The 19,600-nt window shown below is 39.2% G+C and overlaps 2 protein-coding genes across 4 annotated transcripts in view; both read right to left on the bottom strand.

Annotated features, from left to right (window-relative positions):
* The window catches only part of LOC108695919 (guanylate-binding protein 1-like), a 114,416-nt gene extending 96,305 nt beyond the window's left edge, over positions 1-18,111 (bottom strand). Inside the window, exons 1-2 of the mRNA XM_041569663.1 lie at positions 17,941-18,111; positions 5,422-5,669 (exon numbers count right to left, since the gene is read on the bottom strand). Coding sequence (XP_041425597.1) covers positions 5,422-5,669; positions 17,941-18,096 — 404 coding nt within the window. The 5' untranslated portion in view covers positions 18,097-18,111. The remainder of the gene's footprint in view (positions 1-5,421; positions 5,670-17,940) is intronic.
* LOC108695918 (guanylate-binding protein 1-like) overlaps positions 5,608-19,600 on the bottom strand; it is a 30,827-nt gene continuing 16,834 nt past the window's right edge. For 2 of the 3 annotated variants that reach the window (XM_041569666.1, XM_041569667.1), the window contains one exon: positions 11,989-12,400. In XM_041569666.1, coding sequence (XP_041425600.1) covers positions 12,369-12,400 — 32 coding nt within the window. In that variant the 3' untranslated portion in view covers positions 11,989-12,368. Of the gene's footprint in view, positions 5,670-11,988; positions 12,401-19,600 lie in introns of those variants that run through there. The other variant, XM_041569665.1, reaches the window with a different exon arrangement.

Raw genomic sequence — 19,600 nt, 5'->3', positions numbered from 1 at the left:
ATCACCGTACCAGAGGCCTCCCCTTTAGACTAGAAGAAAAGAACTTTCATTTGAAGCAACGTAGGTGGTTCTTCACAGTCAGGACAGTGAGGTTGGGGAATGCACTGCCGGGTGATGTTGTGATGCTGATTCAGTTAATGACTATAAGAGGGACTTGGATGATTTCTTGGACAGACATAATATCAAAGGCTTTTGTGATACTAAGCTCTATAGTTAGTATAGATATGGGTATATAGAATTTATGTGAAAATAGGGAGGGGTGTGTGTATGGATGCTGGGTTTTCATTTGGAGGGGTTGAACTTGATGGACTTTGTCTTTTTCAACTCAATTTAACTATGTAACTATGTAACTATGTAACTATATTTAGTATACAAAATACAGCATTTCTAGCCTTATTCTATTTCAGACTTTACATGCCCTTTAATCAACCTTCCCTTTGCTTTGGTTTAAGCACCACTAAAGGTGGCAGCCATAGTGTGCCTTGTTGTGTCGTGTAGCAGAGCAAGCAGAGAAGTGAAGCCAAACCCCACCTATAAAAACACGTGAAAAGCTGTGTAATGAAATTCCTTTGCAAATTAACCATGGGACCTAAATTATTGTTTTAATTAAACTGTGAGGCCTGAGGCAGAGGTGCGACAGACAATTACTTTCACTTTCCATTGAGCAATTCTTAGATGTCACTGCTCTCCTTACATTCCCCCTCCCTCACTCAATAATTGTGTAGGGCACTGGGCATGGGCATTAGGTCCCCCATTCTGGTTCATACACAAGATTTTGGGTTGTTACGCAACTTAATAACAGTGTCCACAAAATGGCTCCTGCCTTCTTGCTGTGATTGTGTAATTCCGAGACTGAAGGAAACAAAATTCAAATCATAAATGTAGTGTAAATAAAGTTTATGTTGCTCAACTAACATGATAGAAAAGAATCGAATTATTTCTTAGGGTGACAGGTCCCCTTTAAGGTAAGTGTTCTATAAGGAAACAGGTATGTATTTATGACAAATGGGAATGAGGAAGAGAACATTTGCTGAAAGAAAATTCAAAGGAAAAAACAAATACAAGTTATTTACTGTACAACATATTTAGAATTGTTATTTCTACAGCAAATTCCAGGTTTCAAGCTTTAACTTTCACTTACAAAGAACCTCCACTGCATACCTCCCAACTGTCCCTTTTTCGGAGGGACAGTCCCTCTTTTGACAGCTCAACCCGCAGTCCCTCATTTGTACTGGAAAGTCCCTCTTTTCTCTGCACTGAACAGCCGGAAAAAGAAACAAAGTTTCTCACTCAATTGGCTTTTAGCAGAGAGCCCAGAACAGCTAACAGGTGCAAATAAGATACTTTGTAACAATTTTGAAACACAAAATACAGTTTAGATAAGGAGAAATATTTTCAAACTTTCATAACCTGCCAAATTTTGTAAAACAAACATGGTAATTAGGGGGTGTGGCCACAGCAAGGGGTGTGGTCAAAAAATTACTGCGCTACGTGCGGAAAAAATTTTTTGTCCCTCTTTTTGCTTCCAAAATGTTGGGAGGTATGCCACTGAAATGTCAGCTGCACTGTGACTTCTGAACAAACAGCAGAGACTTCTATTCGGCTCATGAACAATTGTAATAAATTGTAGGGATGCACCGAATCCACTATTTTAGATTCGGCCGAATCCCCGAATCCATCTTGGAAGATCCGGCGGAATACCGAACCGAATCCTAATTTGCATATGCAAAGTGGAAAAAAAAATTGGTTTGCTTCCTTGTTTTGCAACAAAAAGTCACGTGAAATCCCGCCCTCCCCACAATTTGCATATGCAAATTTGGATTCGCTTCGGCCAGTCACAAGGATTCGGCCGAATCCGAATCCTGCTCAAAAAGGCTGAATCTTGCCCGAATCCCGAACCGAATCCTGGATTTGGTGCATCCCTACTAAATTGTAATAGAGAGGCTGCTGCCATTTGGGGGAAATGTGCCGATTCATTCATAGCAGTATTAGAGACTTTAAACAAGGCTTAAAGGACAACTAAAGCCTAAAAATGAATATGGCTAAAAATGCCATATTTTGTATAATGAACTTATTGCACCAGCCTAAAGTGTCAGCTTGTCAATAGCAGCAATGAACCAGGACTTCAAACTTGTCACAGGGGGTCACCATCTTGGAAAATGGGCTCTGAGCAGCTGTTGAGAAGCTAAGCTAAGGGGTTTCCGCTAATTATCGTTGCCTTGGGTTGTACAACAACCCAAAACATAATGTAGAACATTTCTAGCTACTTCTTTAGTTATGTTTTAGTTCTCCTTTAAAGGGTGTGTTCTGTAAGGAAACAGGAAATTATGTATGACTAATAGGACTGGGGAAGAGAACATCTGCCCATAATGTATACACATATCGGAAACAAAATCCTCTGGAGAGGAAAAACAAATCCACAAGTTATATACTGTACAACCTCTTAGACATTTACAATTGTTATTCCTACAGCAAATTCCAGGTTTCAAGCTTAAACGTTCACTTACAAAGAACCTCCACTGAAATGTCTGCTGCACTGTGACTTCTGAACAAACAGCAGAGACTTCTATTTGGCTCATGATCAATTGTAATACATTGTAATAGAGAGGCTGCTGCTATCTTGGTGCAATGCAGTGGCGTAACTAGACCTCTAAGGGCCCTGGTACGTAAATTTACAACTGGGCCCCCCTACGCGACACTGACTCCCCCCGTGCATTGGACTGGAACACAGTATCCCATAGACTCCATTATAATCAAATAATTCAACTTTTTAAAAATGATTTCCTTCTTCTGTGTAATAATAAAACAAAGCAAAACCAGCCTATTGGGTTTATTTAATGATTCATGATTTTCTAGTAGACTTAAGGAAATGAAGATCCAAATTACGGAAAGATCCATTATCTGGAAACCCCCAGGTCCTGTGCATTCTGGATAACAGGTCCCATACCTGTACTCAAAGGATATAAGCACAAGAGTCTGAAATACATTTTTTACTGTGCTAATGACAAGGCCTAATCAGTGCAGCATTAAAGGGGTTGTTCACCTTTACATTAACTTTAATATGGAGCACAGAGGGATTTTCTTAGAAACTTTGCAATTTTTTTTAAAAAAATTTTATTTGCAGTTTGCGTCCCATACTCAAAGGATAGGCACAGGAGTCTGAAATAAATTTTTTACTGTGCTAATGACAAGGCTTGATCAGTGCAGCATTAAAGGGGTTGTTCACCTTTACATTAACTTTAATATGGAGCACAGAGGGATTTTATTAGAAACTTTGCAATTTTTTTAAATTTTTATTTGCAGTTTGCAGCTCTCCAGTTTTCAATTTTAGCAGTCTGGTTGCTAGTGACCAAATTACCCTGGCAACTATGAATTGATTTGAATGAAAGATTAGAATATGAATTGCAGAGAGCCTGATAAAAAAAAGTACCAATAACAATACATGTATAGCCAAGTCATTGTTGTTTAGATGGGGTCAGTGACCCCCATTTGAAACTTGGAAAGACTCAGAAGGAGAGAAATAAATAAATATTAAAAGAAAAAATGAAGACTAATTGAAAAGTTGGTTAAAATTTACCATACTATAACATAATAAAAGTTAACCTGAAGGTGAACCACCCCTTTAATGTTACACTATGGGGGGCATGTGCAAGGCTTCTGCCAGTTACATTACATGCACAACCTAGAGCAATAGGTGAATTGGTGCATAAGTTTAGGCACAGACTAATTGGAATGAAATATTTACAGACATAACAATGGCAAATATCTTAGACCTCTTAAGTTCACCAACAACATTTACAGTGAACTGCCAGCCACTTTGGGGGAACGCCATAACAATAATAATAAATAAATGTTGGTGTAAAATTAGGGAAAACGGATATAAAAGCAAGGAAAAGCAATGCATTTTTTCAGACTGAGGGGACTGTTCCTGCTGAATTGTGCTTAGTACAGAGGAATACCTATGCTGTAGGGATGGGCGAATTTTTTTGCCTTGTTTGCTGGGAAAATGATGCCCATAGACTGGTATGGCGTTGTGCATCAAAAAAAAAAAAAAAAGACGCGCGTATTTTTGGCGAAACGAAATTGGTTAAAGTCGCCCATCCCTACTATGCTGCCATAGTTTTATGGGATCTCTCTGTACAGACTATGAGCAAACGTAGGGGCTGTTCCTGCTGAATTGACTGACTAATGACAGCAAGGAAAGAGTTAATTTTGTTACTATGGAAAACAGAGTGGAACTAGCCAGATCCCTACAACATAAGTCTTGATAAGGGTAGTGACAATGCTATCTAAATAAATAGTTCAAGCTAGTAAAAAACAAAACAAAATTCTTACCAGGCAGTAAGCTCTCTGTGCTGAGACAGTGGGGGGGGGGGGGGGGAATCTGAAAAGTAACCACTAGCCAGCCACTGAGCAAGTCCAGAGCCTATCGTCAAAAAGAATTATTTCCCTCCCAAGGAGTCTGTGAGGGCAGGAAATTAAGATCACTTAGGGGCAGCAAGTCTGTCATTTTGATCCATGCGGTACACGGCTCTTCTGCTTTTCCTGCTCTCCCCCCTACAGCCTGGACACCGGAAGAGCAGATACTGGAGTGATCGGAGCCAGACCAGCATCAATTGCTGTGTGCGCTCAAAAAAACTTTACGCGTGTGAGGTAACATTAGCGTTCGGGGAACGATTACAAGCTAGAAAAAGCTTGTCCTGGCTGCTGCTGGCTTTTTTCATGGTGCGGGGCCCCTGTAGACACAGGGCCCAATTGGGAGCAATTGGTCCAGTCGGCCTAAGACCGGCACTGTGTCCTAGCAAACTTGCTCTTTTCCTTCTCCTAACATCAATGCGCCACCGGTGACGTCATGCACAGCCAGAGGAGCACGCACGCCAGAGAAGCATGCCGTGGATAACCCGGTGATCTGTATACAACTTTACTTGTAAACTTCTCTGCTGGGTTGCAGGCCCCATCGGGGGTGCAGGGGCAAGGACCCTGGTGCAAGTACTGCACCTGCTGCGACCCTGGTAGTTCCGCCACTGGGCGGGGCCCTATCGGGGATGCAGCAGGGCTCAGCGGGGCCCCATTGGGGGTGCAGGGGCTCGGCGGGCCCTGGCGCCGTTGCACCCTTCGCACCCCTGGTAGTTCCGCCACTGGTGCAATGTGCTGATTCATTCATAGCAGTATAAGAGACTTTAAACAAGGCTTAACACAGGCATGAGTTGCTGCGATCGGTGATACAACTGCTTTGTAAATATATAAAATAAAAATATAATGTTTATCTATGTTAACAAAAAAATCTCTAATATATACAGTATATATATATAAAAAATAAAGGATAATATTAATAAAGGTCAGCAAGTATTTATGGTTACTGACCGTTATCCTGTTATGTAGTGATCATAAAATGTAATTCGGACAAAAAAATCTATTTACCTTGCTGAAGTCTTATGCGAGTCGTCTGTGCTTGGTGTATGTGTCTCGTTTTCTGCCCTTTTTAAAGCTTTACAGTCTAGTTTCACTTCCAAGCACTGAAAGTGAAAGAAATTTCTTCCTGCTGCATAGAAATTTTTCTCTATTACCTCTTTCTGGTTATAGTATACTTCCAAACCGGTTTCAGCAGGACAGTCCCGCTTTGACAGCTCAACCTGTGTTTGTTCTGAAAAGTCCCCACTTTCTCTGCACTAAACAGCCAGAAAAAGAAAAAAGGTTTTTAACTTAAATTTGCTTTTGGTAGAGAACCCAGAACAGCCACCAGGTGCAAATAAGATACTTTGTAACAATTTTGAGATAAGAAAATAAGTAACTGTAACAGTATCCACTAGAAGTGCTGCCACCTGCTAACTTCCAGCAGGTGGCAGCACTACTGTACAGCAGCTAACACACAGGTTTGGCTGATTTGAAAATAGCTTAGAAGGGTTGATAAGCAAACAAGGAATTTGAACTGAGCATGTGCGAGATTTCAGAGCTGCAGTTGGCTGGGAAGATATAGGTAGGAGGAGCCAGTGAAATCCAAGATGGCTGCCTCAGCTAGAACTGCAGGGGAGATAGGGGAGATCTTGCAGAAGGAATAGTGAGCTGATCATTTACATTATACAAACAATTCTAACTGTTTTAAAAATCGGATTTCTTGAACTTTCACATAGTGTATTTACTTAGTAAATGATTTTGGTCATGATTGGTGCCCTTTAAAGCTACATGGAGGAGATCAGCACATATAACAAACTGATATTATTTGACAAAAACAAATGATCCATACAGCAAAAAACAGGATCCAGTTTGTCTCGTGATGTAGTCCATACAAGATATACAGAAACATAATGGATTTATTCATATTTAGGGGCAGATTTATCAAGGGTCGAAGGAATTTTCGAAATAAAAAAAATTAGAAATTCAAAGTAATTTTTTAGATACTTCGACCATCGAATAGGATACGACTTTGAATATACTTCGAGTTCGATTCAAAGTAAAATAGTTTGAATATTCGATAATCGAAGTACTGTCTCTTTAAAAAAACTTCGACTTCAATAGTTCGCCAAATTAAACCTGCCGAAGTGCTATTTTAGCCTATGGGGACCTTCTACAAACTTTTTCCAAGTCTTTACACATCAAATTAAAATCCTTTGATCGATCGCGGATATCCTTCGAATCGTTCGATTCAAAGGATTTAATCGTTCTCAAATTTTAATTTTATCGATCGATTGCCAAATTTGTTGAAAAAACTTCGAATTCGATATTCGAAGTATTTAAATTCGATGGTCGAATTTCGAAGTATTTTCAACTTCGAAATTCGACCCTTGATAAATCTGCTCCTACGTGTCGACAACATCCAGGTAGCCCTATGTGAGAAAACAGTGTCAGGAGGTGTAGCTATCCCTGTCCTTGTCACCTGCCTTTTGGATCAAAGCGATGCCGGTGTCCAAGGGGCAGGGCACATATTTAAGGGGTGTGCCACAAGTGTATGTGTTTCAAAAAGTAGAGTGTTATAGTAGAGAAGCTGCATTCAGGGTTGGACTGGGCCAGAGAGTGACACTGGGAAAAGGCCCAGTTGGCCCCTGGCCATCAGGGCCCCCCCTGAATCAGACCTACTCCCTCCAAGAATCCATTGCTTCTGTCCCCTACCTCCCATTCTGGCCTAGGTATCAGCCGTGAATATGAGACAAAAAAAGAAACACACAGGAGGGGAGTTTTGGCTGGGGCGGAGGGCCAGAGGGGGCTGTACAGTTGGGGTAGGGGGCCTGGCTGTATTGGAGGTTCCATTATTCAGAAAATACTTTATGATTCAGACATTTAAGGGCACTGAGGTGGGTTATGAAAAAACACTGGGGCTACTTTAATTAACGTTAACTGTTTTCTTTGTGGTCTACTTGACAAACAACCAAAACAACATCCTTGGAGCCACCACCAGACAGCCATCGACTGCTGCCAACAAACCAATCGATTCCAACATTATCCTATTAATGGATATAAATTTCCGTAACTTTCCTGAACAAGCTTTTGTAACGAAGAAAAACTTTAGCAACTTGTTCACAGGATAATATCATTGCCCCCAAGCTACTCTCCCTGTTGTTGGACTTTCGGATCTTCTGTTTTTCTAACGAGGCCTAGATCTTCAGCTCCCTCCATGTAGTTCTGCTTAACAACGGTACGTATTATTTATTCTGGATGCAGAATATTAAGATTATCTCACAATGCTAGTATCATTGGCCATTGGCGATTCTCCCTGTATTTGGATTTTCAGATCTTCACAAAGTTGTACTTTGGAAGGAGGCCCAGACCTTCAGCTCTCTCCAACCCATCAAGCTAATAAACAGCTGTAGGTTATTTTTACCCAGCATTCAGATGTTTCACTTTCATGTCTTATTCCTGGTATCCTGGAAATGGTTTGTTTAGGAGAATCAACTTGTTTGCTACTCTTTGACAGTGTAAGAGCTAAAAGTTAGAAAATTAGACCATACTCCTTGGCATGCTTAGTTATGCCCAGAAACATTCTTATTTTCCAATCATCAATCCAAGCAAGTCACACAAATCAGGACCATTGGTTGATACGTGTTAATAATTCGATTTTTTGGTAAATGGTGAAGACCAAATTAGAGCACTAAAGTTGTAAGGAGTTTAACCCTTAATACCCAGTTACAGAGAGCTTTATAAAATCTTTGGCCTTTGTATAAATACAGCTGTTGTCATATCGAATTCTTGCCTTCTGCCTCCTCCCACTGGTAACTAATTGATTCTCCTAAACCAAATCTGGATTCCAGGAAATAGTAATGAAAGTGAAACCTCTGAATCTGGGATATTAATATCTACAGCTGCTAAGCAAATCTACACGTAGATGAGTTGGAGTGGCCTGAGATTCTAGGCCTCCTTCTAAAAACAAGTCTACTGATATTATCGTTGTGAAACCTCTGAATACAGGATACAAATACCTACAGCTGCTATGTATGACTCCAACGAAAATAATGTAAGCTACAGAATTCGTTTTTTTATTTTTCAACAGAAACATACAGTCAAGTACAGGCCGTGATTACAAAATGACATTTGTCAAAATGTTGTAGTTATATGTGTGTTAACAACACAATACTGAACCAAAAGACAGGCACAAAAATAATGTAAAATTCAGCATATACATTTTGCCAGAACAAAGCTGGTTTTGTACCCACAAACTTAGTAGAACAAAATGAGTGCAATAATTTTGTGCTAATCCTGTGAACCCAAATATATTGCAGTTACACAATCCGTTTGTATCTTAAACACTGCAAATTTGTTGTGTGTATATTTTTGTGCTGAGGATTTTATATTAGCACTAAAGGTCTCATTTATGATCACTAGACACAATGCTGGATGGAACACAAAATAGCATGCCAGTGCTTGTATATGCTTTGCTTCTAACGTACATGGAGCGCTTTGTCAGTTCCACCTGCTTTGAGGCATATTGAACACTGTGCAAGCTTCAGGGGGGTTATTTACTAAACTCCAAATTCAGAAATCACAAAAAGTTTGTGTTTTTTTTTTTTTTAAATAAAATTGGACTTTTAAAAATAAATCACAAATTTTTCAGAATTTATTAAACCCAAAGGATGGAAAAGCTTTAGGGGGGTTATTTACTAAACTCCAAATTCAGAAATCACAAAAAGTTTGTGGTTTTTTTTTTAAATAAAATTTAATCAAAATTTAATTTAAAAAAAAAAAATCTAAAATTTTTCAGAATTTATTAAACCCAGAGGATGGAAAAGTCTGAATCAGAAAATCCGGCATCTCAGACCTGTTGAGGTTGTACATAAGTCAATGGGAGAAGTCCCAATGATTTTTGATGTGCGCTGGGCAAAAATCTTGAGTTTTCGGGCGCAGAAGCAAAAAAATTCGTGAAAATCTGATGAAAAACGCAAAAAAATCATGATTATCGGATTTTTTCCCCGAAAAGGAAAATGTAATAAATAAGCGTTAAAAACCCAAGTGCACAATTACGTTCCTCCATTAGGGCCTATTTGCAGCTAAGTCCTCCCCATTTCAATTTTTCAATTTTTCTGCGATACTTTAGGCCTATACCTCCTAAATCAATATCACTCGTTGACTGGTTCACCCAGATACCACACTCCAAACTTTGATGTAGAGTGGGTCTGCACCTTGTGAAACCTTATGATGCTGTGATATTTCATTGTATTTAGTCAATCAAATCCACAATCTTTAGTGATGGGCGAATTTGCGCTGGCGACAAATTTTTGCTGCGAATTTTCGCGGGCGTTTTGCGAATTTATTCGCTGGCGGCGAATCACAGAAATTCGGCGCGAATTCACGCCTGGCGAATAAATTCGCCCATCACTAACAATCTTGCATACTTTAGTTTCTCAACTGTATAATATTTTCTTTTTCCTATGTGTTTTTTTCTGTTTTCTTCTGTTTCCTATTTTGTCTTACTTATTATGTGTAAAAATCATAAAACAACTTAAATAAAGAGTTATAAAAAAAAAAAACCCCAAAGTGGATTTGATCAGAGTTTGTAGCAGAAAATATTGAGATAAATTCGGACTTTGATAACCCCCTTGGACTATACAGGCACAAGTGGAGCTGGGAATTGTTGTAAGCATTGAAATAGTGGTGTTCCCGAGCTCCTTTTTTAGATTAAATATACATCCACTATTATGAGCTAAATTACATGCAAAAAGCAATATTTATACTGCATATGCGGGTCTCTTCTTGTCGAAGATGTCACAGCTCAAAAATGAATTCTTGGAAACAAACTAAGTTTACCCAGACAAAGTTTTTTTTTTTGAGTTTGCAAAAACTATTTTGTGCTGACAAAATTTACTTTGTAACCACATCATCTTTGCATTCATAAAATAGATTTCTGTTGACATTATGGGGCATTTTGCGTTTTGTCTTGAATCAGCAAAATTAGTCTTTTCGAAGATTTCAAATAGTCCAAATATATATATTTTTTTAAAAATCTGTGGAAATTCTTGGAAAATAAAAGCTGGCTAGTTTCTATAGAAGGAGATGGAAATGACAACTTTACGGGGCAGATTTATTAAGGGTCGAATAGTAAATTAGATTTTTTGAAAAAAAAATTTGGTGTCAAAATGCACACATTCGAATTTGAATCTCGCAATTCGAAAGTAAATTCACATGGGAGATTTATCACTCCTCGACCATGGAAACCGTTCTAATTTGAATATTCACCATCTGCCGAGTTCATTTGCAAGTCAATGGCAGAGTTCTGTTGAACCATTTGAATATGTTAATTGCCTTCCTGATATTCAATTTTTTTTTAATTTTTGGGTCAGGACTATTTAATTGAATATTAGACGTTTGAATTTTTTCTTAAATAACCTCCCAATTCGAATTGTGAGTAAATTCAAAATTTATTCGAGTAAAAAAAAAATTTACATAAATTCAAAATTGGACCTTTGATAAATCTGCCCATTTATATTTATTGCAACATTCAAGTCCCATTAAAAAAAGAATGGAACATTGTGATTCTAGTATATGTGCAAGTTCTTTCCATGAATATATTCTGTTACGGGTTTTCCTTAACTAAGCCAACTCAAATGGAGGAAAAAAAGTTGTGCTTTTCTTCCCCGTTAACTCGATAATGAGTAAATCAGCTCCCTCTTCAACACTATTTTGTGTGCACAGTATTTTTGTTTTTAATAACAAAATGGATTTTGAGGCTACAGAGTGATTATTGTAATAACATAAGTCATTTTGTGTGTATAAAAGTAATATTGTTACCATAAAAAAATTCATTTTGTGGGGAACTACTAATAGCTGCAAAATGCCATTTTCAGGGATAAAATATATTTTTTAAGATATTATTTGTGGCCATAAAAGTATTGCTCTCAACAAAAATATGATGCTCAAATTTTACGTTTACAAAATGTATTTAGTGTTGCAAAACACACTGACACACCATATTGCGGACCACTGGCACGTCTAAGGGGCAGATTTATCAAGGGTCGAATTTCGAATAAAAAAACCATCGAAATTCCAATTAAAAAAGACCAAACGAAATTTATTAAAAAAAAAAAAAGTTTTTTTTTCAGGTGAATACGCCGTTTTCTTTCAAATTGTACGAATCGAAGTAACATCGTATTCGATCTAATTAGAATCAAAGGATTTTCCAAAAAAAACTTAGATTTTTCAAAGTCCACCAACTGACTCCAGATTCTAGGAGGTAAAACAGCAATTAGGCAGGTTTTAGATGGCGAATAGTCAAAGTCGAATTTTTAAAGAGACAGTACATGATACATTTTGATATTGAAACTTTCTATTTTTTTTAAATTCTAATCGAATTTGGACTATTCCCTAGACGAAGTACATAAAAAATAATTTGTCCTTCTCCTGCTGAACAAGTAGGTGCTGTTGGGGAACCTGGTAAAGGGAGTGACTTAAAAGAACCAACCATTTAAAGAAAGTCAAAAAAGGGGGAACCCATAAGACAGGCAAAGACAGGTGACAGTTTGTGTTGCAAGGTTGGATGTGCAAAATGAATGAATAGGGTTCAAATTACTTGGTACTGTATGATATTTAATAAACAAAGCAGAGGGGTAGACACTTTGTGGGAGATTTACATTTGTAATTCATGCAGAGAAAGGATTAAAATAGTCTAAAGAGTACGCCAAGCTCTGAATCACTTGCATTTCCGGTGCACACAGAGACCACTGAGCTCCAAAGTGATACTTTCCAGCAGAGGGGTTTTTCCCACACTGGGGTTTTTCTCTAAGTTTTGCGAAGCAGCTATAGGGACAGGGTTGATAATCTTTGTTACACACAAAACAATCATCACTTGAGCGGTGACAATTCAACAACAACAAAAAATACAGAAGCAGAAGCTCTTCAAATAGGGGAACTTGTATCTCCTATTTCATCTCGTCTGATCTGATCGTTCAGCATCTTTTATTGCAGCCTCTTCCTCTACCTAAGAATACACAGGGAAGGCAGGTCAATTTAAAACATTCATAATGACTAATTATTGACATTTTTACAAATCTGATTAAATTGCCTCTGATTAGCAAACTTTATTTCTTTACTTTAATTTTACACAGACAGCTGAGGTTGTTTCCTGAATGTTAACATCTTACTTGGATTTTGCCTATTTCGGACTATACCATCTTGGTGCCTACACCTGACTCTCTTGCTCTCCTGCCTGTAGTCAGCCTCAACCTTATTACTATCTTGTCTATTATTTTTACTCATTAATTACAGGCTTTTTCTGTTCTGAACGCCTCCTTTCGCAAAACGGAGAAAAATTTGCAAAGTCGACAATTTTGATGCCGGTGACAATTTGACGCGTGCCCATTTTGTCCAACTGCATTAAAGTCAATGGGCGCATGTAAATTGCCACTGGCTTTAAAATAGGCGTCAGCCTTTTTTTTTTGCTGCTGCGAATTTTCAAGGGTGACTGTTTGCAGCAGTTTTGCAAATTTATTCATCAGTGGCAAAACACGGAAATTCACAGCGAATTCGCACCTGCCGAATAAATTCACCCCATCACTACCTGTGAACTCCATTGCAGTGGAAACATGGACTGCACTAAAAAAAAAAAAAAAGAGAAAAGTAAAGCCCACAAAGGCAAAGCCCACAAGAAAGTTATGAGACCGAGTGTGAAACCAGAAGACACTCCCCCTGGAGTGAGAGCATTATCTCCAAAGAGATGAGTATAGTAATGAGTATCACTTTCTAACTTCCACTTCAACCGTTTGCCCACCACAAGAGCACTATTGGAACTAGCTTGAGAAGTAGGGCAACTGCAAATGATGGCTTAGTAGAAGAAACATACCATCACTTACTTTCTGAATGCATAAGATCTGTATGAGATACTGTAGAAACATACAGTATGCATCACCTAGTGTAGATCAAGGTCTTTATAGACTGAAATGTAGCACTTAAGAATTCTGTACTTGTTATTGGTCCACAAACCCACTCCCTATGCAATAAATCATGTGGCGTAAACCACTAGCTGAGAGAGGATTCTAGTCTAGACGAGAATATCACATGGCAATACTAGAGAAAACACAAGGAGAAACCCCTGTTGCACAGTGAATAACCTACTTTGGAATCAGAATGGCTGGGCCTGCCTGGTATAACATGGTATATAAAACTGGATAAACTGGACAAAGAAACTACAATATCCCAGCTGGCTTTACCTCCAATGATTCCTCAGACTTATACTGAATTGGAAATGGTACCCTGCACTCAAATCCTACCGGGAAAGCAGTTGGATGCACAACATACCCAATCAATGAAAGGGTTTGCAGAGATTGACTCACAAAGGCTGCCTACTGCCACTGTGATCATACATTACCTGCCCCATGAGATACCCAGGAGTCTCTAGCAGCCTAGGCCAAATTTCCTATAAGTGCTGGAACAGTTATATGATCATCCTAGCCACATCTACTTTGGATAGAACTAAAGTATTTGCATGCCATCTGGAATGGGCATCCTAACAGAAATACATAGCATTTGCCCAAATACCATCCTCTTGAAACAAGTCTTCCTACCCTGTAGATTGGGCCTAAAAGCAAATATTTAATTAGTATGAGAAAATATGAGTTTACCAAATAGGAAATGGAAAGACGGACACTGAGAAGTCTAATCCATGTAAGTATGCTAGAGACAAACTCTTATTTGCTTATAGAGTAGTGGAAAACTATTTCATTATCCTAGTGCTCCAGGCAAAAACATTTACAGATTCACTGGGACTAATCTTTAACAAGCATCCAAGTAAAGAAATTAATCTAGGCATGGGGGAAAAGTTATCCACCTGCTGTTCTGAAAGGGAACCACCCCTACTACCTATACCATAATGTTGTAGCCTATAGGCCAGGCATGTCCAAACTCCGGCCCGTGGGCAAATTGCGGCCCATTTTCAATTTTAGACTGGCCCACAGCCTTAAACAAGGATTTGGCCATTCAAGGGCTGACCCGGATAAAAATTGGCATGCAACTGGCCAGTCTGAGTCAGGATTTGGGTGATGAGCAGTGCTGTCTATCTTCTTGCAGCGCCGGCTGTGTGCAGTGATGTAATCGTATGTTAGTGTGTGCGCGGATGATGTCATGGTGTCACTGGATTAGTCGCTAGTTCTTCCCGGAGGCTGCAATTCCACCCATGTGCAGTCTAATTTTTCTTGCGAATGCACATCAGCATGGTCACCGACTCATCCCCCCCAGGTAAAATGTTTATAGAATTATGCTTCAACATATCAATTAGAAAATATAATTAAATTAATTGGAGGGCTTCCTTCTGAATGGACCGTCAGACCTGGTCTCACCGAGTATCATTCTAAGGTCAGAAAAATAGAATATAGAAATGAAAGGAATAAGAAAAGGAAATATAGCCTAAATGAGAAAACAATAAATGTTTTAAACCATTAAATAGAATAAAAAAAAAAACAGGAGGAAAAACAAAAGGGAAAAAAGAAAAAAAAATGGAAATAAAAGAGGAGGGACAAGGAAATGATTTTATAGTGTGGCAAGTTCACTTTGACAACATATATGTGCAATCAACGTGCTTCATTCAGAATACAGGTATGGGACCTGCTATAAAGGATTCTCGGTAACAGCGGGTTTCCAGATAAAGGATCTTTCTGTAAATTGGATCTTCATACCTAATGGTTCAAAGAATGTCAGGCCCCACACATTTTCACCTCACCAAATCTGGCCCTCGTTGCAAAAAGTTTGGACACCCCTGCAGTCCTGCCATGACCAGGGCGCTACCCAAAGGCCAATATTGACACCTTGGTCCAAAAAGAATATTCTCCATAGGACAATTTTCTGTAAAGCACAGGGTCATTTATTAAAACTGGGCAAATTTGCCTATGGGCAGTAACCCATGGCAACCAATCAAATTGCTGCATTCATTGTTCTTATAGTTGGTTTTAAAAAGCTAATCACTGATTGGTTGCTATAGGTAACTGCCCATGGGCAAATTTGCCCAGTGTTGATAAATGAGCCCAACTGTGCTAAATGTAACCAATACATTTCCAAACACCGGCTAGCAAGGCAGGTCTAGGACAGTCTGAAAGAAACTCCAACACATCCAAATTACATAGACCCTAAAATCTTGCAGCATGCGCCTGACTAACACCATTGTCAACCATAAGGGTTACCACCGCAGACATAACCCATTATTTTTGTAATGAGAAAACTGAACATTAACCTGTTTTTTTTTTTGCATGGATAGTCAGTCTCTAAATGGATCTGTTACTGCAGCAATGATGGTGTGTGCTTCCTTCACAGACCGCTATGTACAACGCTATGTCAGGGTAAAAAAATAAAAACCTTTCTCAAATCTTTCCTAAGCAGAAAAACATCAGAGCAGCCTCTTTCTTTCTCCTGACAACTTCCTTGACTACTTGGTGGTCAGAAACTGACCAGCAGGTGGCACTGTTGTAACAAAATTCATTCAAGTCGACAGTACATGTATTAGAGGGAAAATTGTGGAAGCACTCAAGGCTAAATCAAAATATATTTAAATATAATGGAAGTGCTACTTACAATGCACTTCCCTGGGCCCCGGTCTCATAAATAATTCAGTATAAATGCAAGTGCATGTTTACAAAACAGGGGTTTTTTAGTTACCAAAGTTATGATCATAAAATTGAAAAGCCACCATACCACGTCAAGGTAAACCCCATATGGCGGTCCCTAACTTATTTTAAAAAGAAACATTTCTCTGCATAATAGCAGTTACAGTACATGTATCCCTTAATATCTTGGAATAAAAATATAAAAAAATTAATGAATGTACATTGCAAAAGTTCTTACACTAGCACTCTCAATTTTATATTCACTTATTTTTAAGGTATACTTATCCTTTATGCAAGTCTAGGCTGCAGTATTAAAGCGATACTGACACAAGAAATTAAACTCTTTTTTACATCTATCATAACATTGCCTTTGAAAGCTACTTATAACTTTGCCATAAAGTATTTGCACAATGCTTTTACATTACCTGTCTGATGCCCCATGTTCCTGTATGAGGGGGCTGCCATATTTGTGCAGCAGGAGTCCGTTAGCATTAGAAACTCTAACTGACAGCTGAATTAGGACAGTCAAGTTTAGGAACTTCAACAAACAATTACTTACAAAAACAAACCGCTCAGCAACATGACCTATAGGTAACTTTTAATGTACATTCATATTTTAAAAAATAGTTTTTAGTGTCATTATCACTTTAAGCAGGTGTATGCTACACAAACAGCATGTTCTCACAAATAATCCATGATTTTAATTTGATTTGAATGTTGCAGAACATCAACAGCATCAAACATGACACAAGAGCACTGGGATATTTGTTACACATGATTAACATCAAACTTGGAAGCTGTTTAAGCAAATATAACCTGACCAGAATAACCATAAACCCTGTTCAGCTATTGCTTTAAGCCTCCAACTCACGGAGCTGCCAGCACCAAGACTAGAGAACTATATGACCCTTACACTCATAATTGGTAATTACATTAGCCAGCCCCAGAACCACTGAAATGCTTTAAATGGGTTGTTAACCTTTTTTCAGTTCAATTGTTTTTAGAATGTTCCCCAGAAATAAAGACTTTTTTCAGTTAATTTCCATTTTTATTTTATTCACCTTTTTTTTTTTTTAAATCTAAGTTTAAAGTTCCTCCTGTCTCTGGTGTTGGAGTCTGACAGCTCAGTAATTCAGGTGCAGATTCTGAACTTTTACAATTTTGCAACATTTAGTTGATCCATTTCTCAGCAGTATCTCTAGAGTATTAGCAACTATTGTATCAATTCTAACAGCCGTCTGTACTGAAACTCAGGTAAATGTATCACCTAAATGTATCAATTTAGAACAGTTTCTAGGGTCAGTGTCCCTCCCCTCCCAGAGCTGGTTTAGGGCTCTTACACACGGGCGGTTTTTCATGCGCTCCCCTGTGTTGCGCTTACTTCCGTTCAGCCGCAGGGGAGCGCAGGAGTAGACACACTCAATTATTGTGAAGGAAGCTGTACTCATACAGACGCATTTAAGGGCCAAACGCAGGTAGGACGCAGCATGTTGCATTTCACCTGCGTTCGGCGCATACATGCGTCTTTGTGTAAGAGCCCTACAAAACGTTAAAAATTAAACTTCAAATTAGAAAACCGGTCATACATAGAAAATAATTGGAAAATGTCTTTATTTCTGGTGAACTATCTGAAAGCAACATACACATTCAGTTTGGTTGTTATATTATGCAAACCTGTTAATCCAGCCTCTGCTCTGAGATCCCTCTGCTAAAGAGTCCAGAACACCATCTCTCCGGCTGCAACTCCCTACTAACCACTATCCCAATATACACACTGGCTGAACAGTTTTACTGACACCTGTTAAGACTACTTTTTCCTGGCTTGTAAACTAGCTGGACTCTGGATGAGTAAAAGAAGTAGATGTCATATTTAAACTAACAAACCTGTACAGTAACTAACAGGATCGAATAGGAACACAGAAAATCATACCTGATGCTTCTGAGCTTCACTGTGAGTTACTAAGGGAGGGAGTGGGAGGGTAACTACATACTCATTACCTGCACTTGAACACTGACCTCCATTACCTGATTTCCTACAGCTGCTTTCTGCACCAACTGGCATAGAATACACAGACAAGCAGTACATTTGCACTACATAGCCAAACTGAATAACTCAGTCTAAACATTAAGAAACTCTAGAAGTCAGGCTCGCACTCTACGTTCTGTGGATAAAAATACCTAAGTACCAGAGAACGTATAGTCTAAAATCTGCAGCAATTCCAGGTTAGGGAAGTCTCTACTTGTTCCTGTGGCCCTAGGCAACAAGGAGGAATGAGTGGCCCCTGGGGTGTGATCACCCAGGGGCCCCAAGACAGCAGCAGGCACGTGGAATCTACATCTTCTGCTGCTGCATGATCTTCCAGCGCTGCCCCCTGACCAGATCCTGGGCGACGACTGCTTCCGCCTCTTCTTGGGATCCCCTTCAGCTGGATTTTTCTCTACCCAAGGTCAGTGTTACACACAAACACAAACTTATTACACGCTCACATTCATACACATACATTATTGGGGATCAGGGGGACACACACATTCACTCCCACACACTTGCACACGGGCATAACATGTAACTTGCCAAGTGTACTGTTCCAGGATTTATTGGCTTTGGAATCTAAAGTATGTCATATTCTACTGTAGTGTTTGAAATCGGGTTATTTACTGCTGGGAGATTTTAATCTGTAGAAGTCAAATCTTTATAAAACCATACATATCTGGTATACGTTAGAGACATTTAAGAGGTTTTCCAAATCAGCTGAAAATTGTGCATAAAAGAAAATATTTTTTCTGGCAAAAATCCCTATGGCAAATTACATTTTTTACATTTTTTTTATATTTAGAGCTCTAAATCTTGTTCCAGAAATGGAAATAAAGGCTTAAAAAGCTCAGGTTTCCCCTGAAAAAATAAATAAAAGTGTATATAGTTTTCCTAGGTAAACTAACCCCCCCCCCCAAGGAAATGCCAGTAAAATGAGAGAGCACAAAACTTGAAATGGAAATTCTGCTGGTACTTAACCGGTTAATATAACTTCTAACCACTAGCAGCATAAAGTCATGTTTTGTTTTGTTTCTTTAAAATTTTAAATTACCTCTTGGGAAAGACTTGTGAGGGAGGCAGGCCCGGATATGCGGCGAGGCCTCATAGGCCCGGGCCTAGGGCGGCATCAATTAAGGGGCAGCATGCTGTCCAAGTGATTTCCTTGCCGGAGCACAAGCGCCGAATGTCTAGTGCTCCAGAATCAAGGTGACAGGAGCCGCATGCGATATCTTCAAGCTTGACACCATGTGCATGCGCACAATCTTCTGCCCCCTTAGGGCAAATCCAGCCCTGGAGGGAGGCAGCTGTTCCTGAAACCTAAATTCCTCCCTTTAAAGAAAAAACTGATACCTTAGTATAGGGGAAAAGAGAGAAGGAATCCATAAGGGCAGAGCAGGGCCAAGCCGGCCAGGCGCCCTAGGCAACCTGCCCGGCCACAGCGCCAAATGGGAGCACGCAAGTGCTAACAGGCACATGCATAGTGCCACGCATGGACGCTGGTGCGCATGCGCGAATAGGAGAGGAAGTGCATGCGCCAATAGGATAGGAAGCGCAAACC

This window comes from Xenopus laevis, chromosome 7L (genome assembly GCF_017654675.1).
Source record: "Xenopus laevis strain J_2021 chromosome 7L, Xenopus_laevis_v10.1, whole genome shotgun sequence".
NCBI classification, from domain to species: domain Eukaryota; kingdom Metazoa; phylum Chordata; class Amphibia; order Anura; family Pipidae; genus Xenopus; species Xenopus laevis.
Note: the sequence above shows the minus strand (reverse complement) of the source record. Positions and strands in the feature narration are given on the sequence as shown.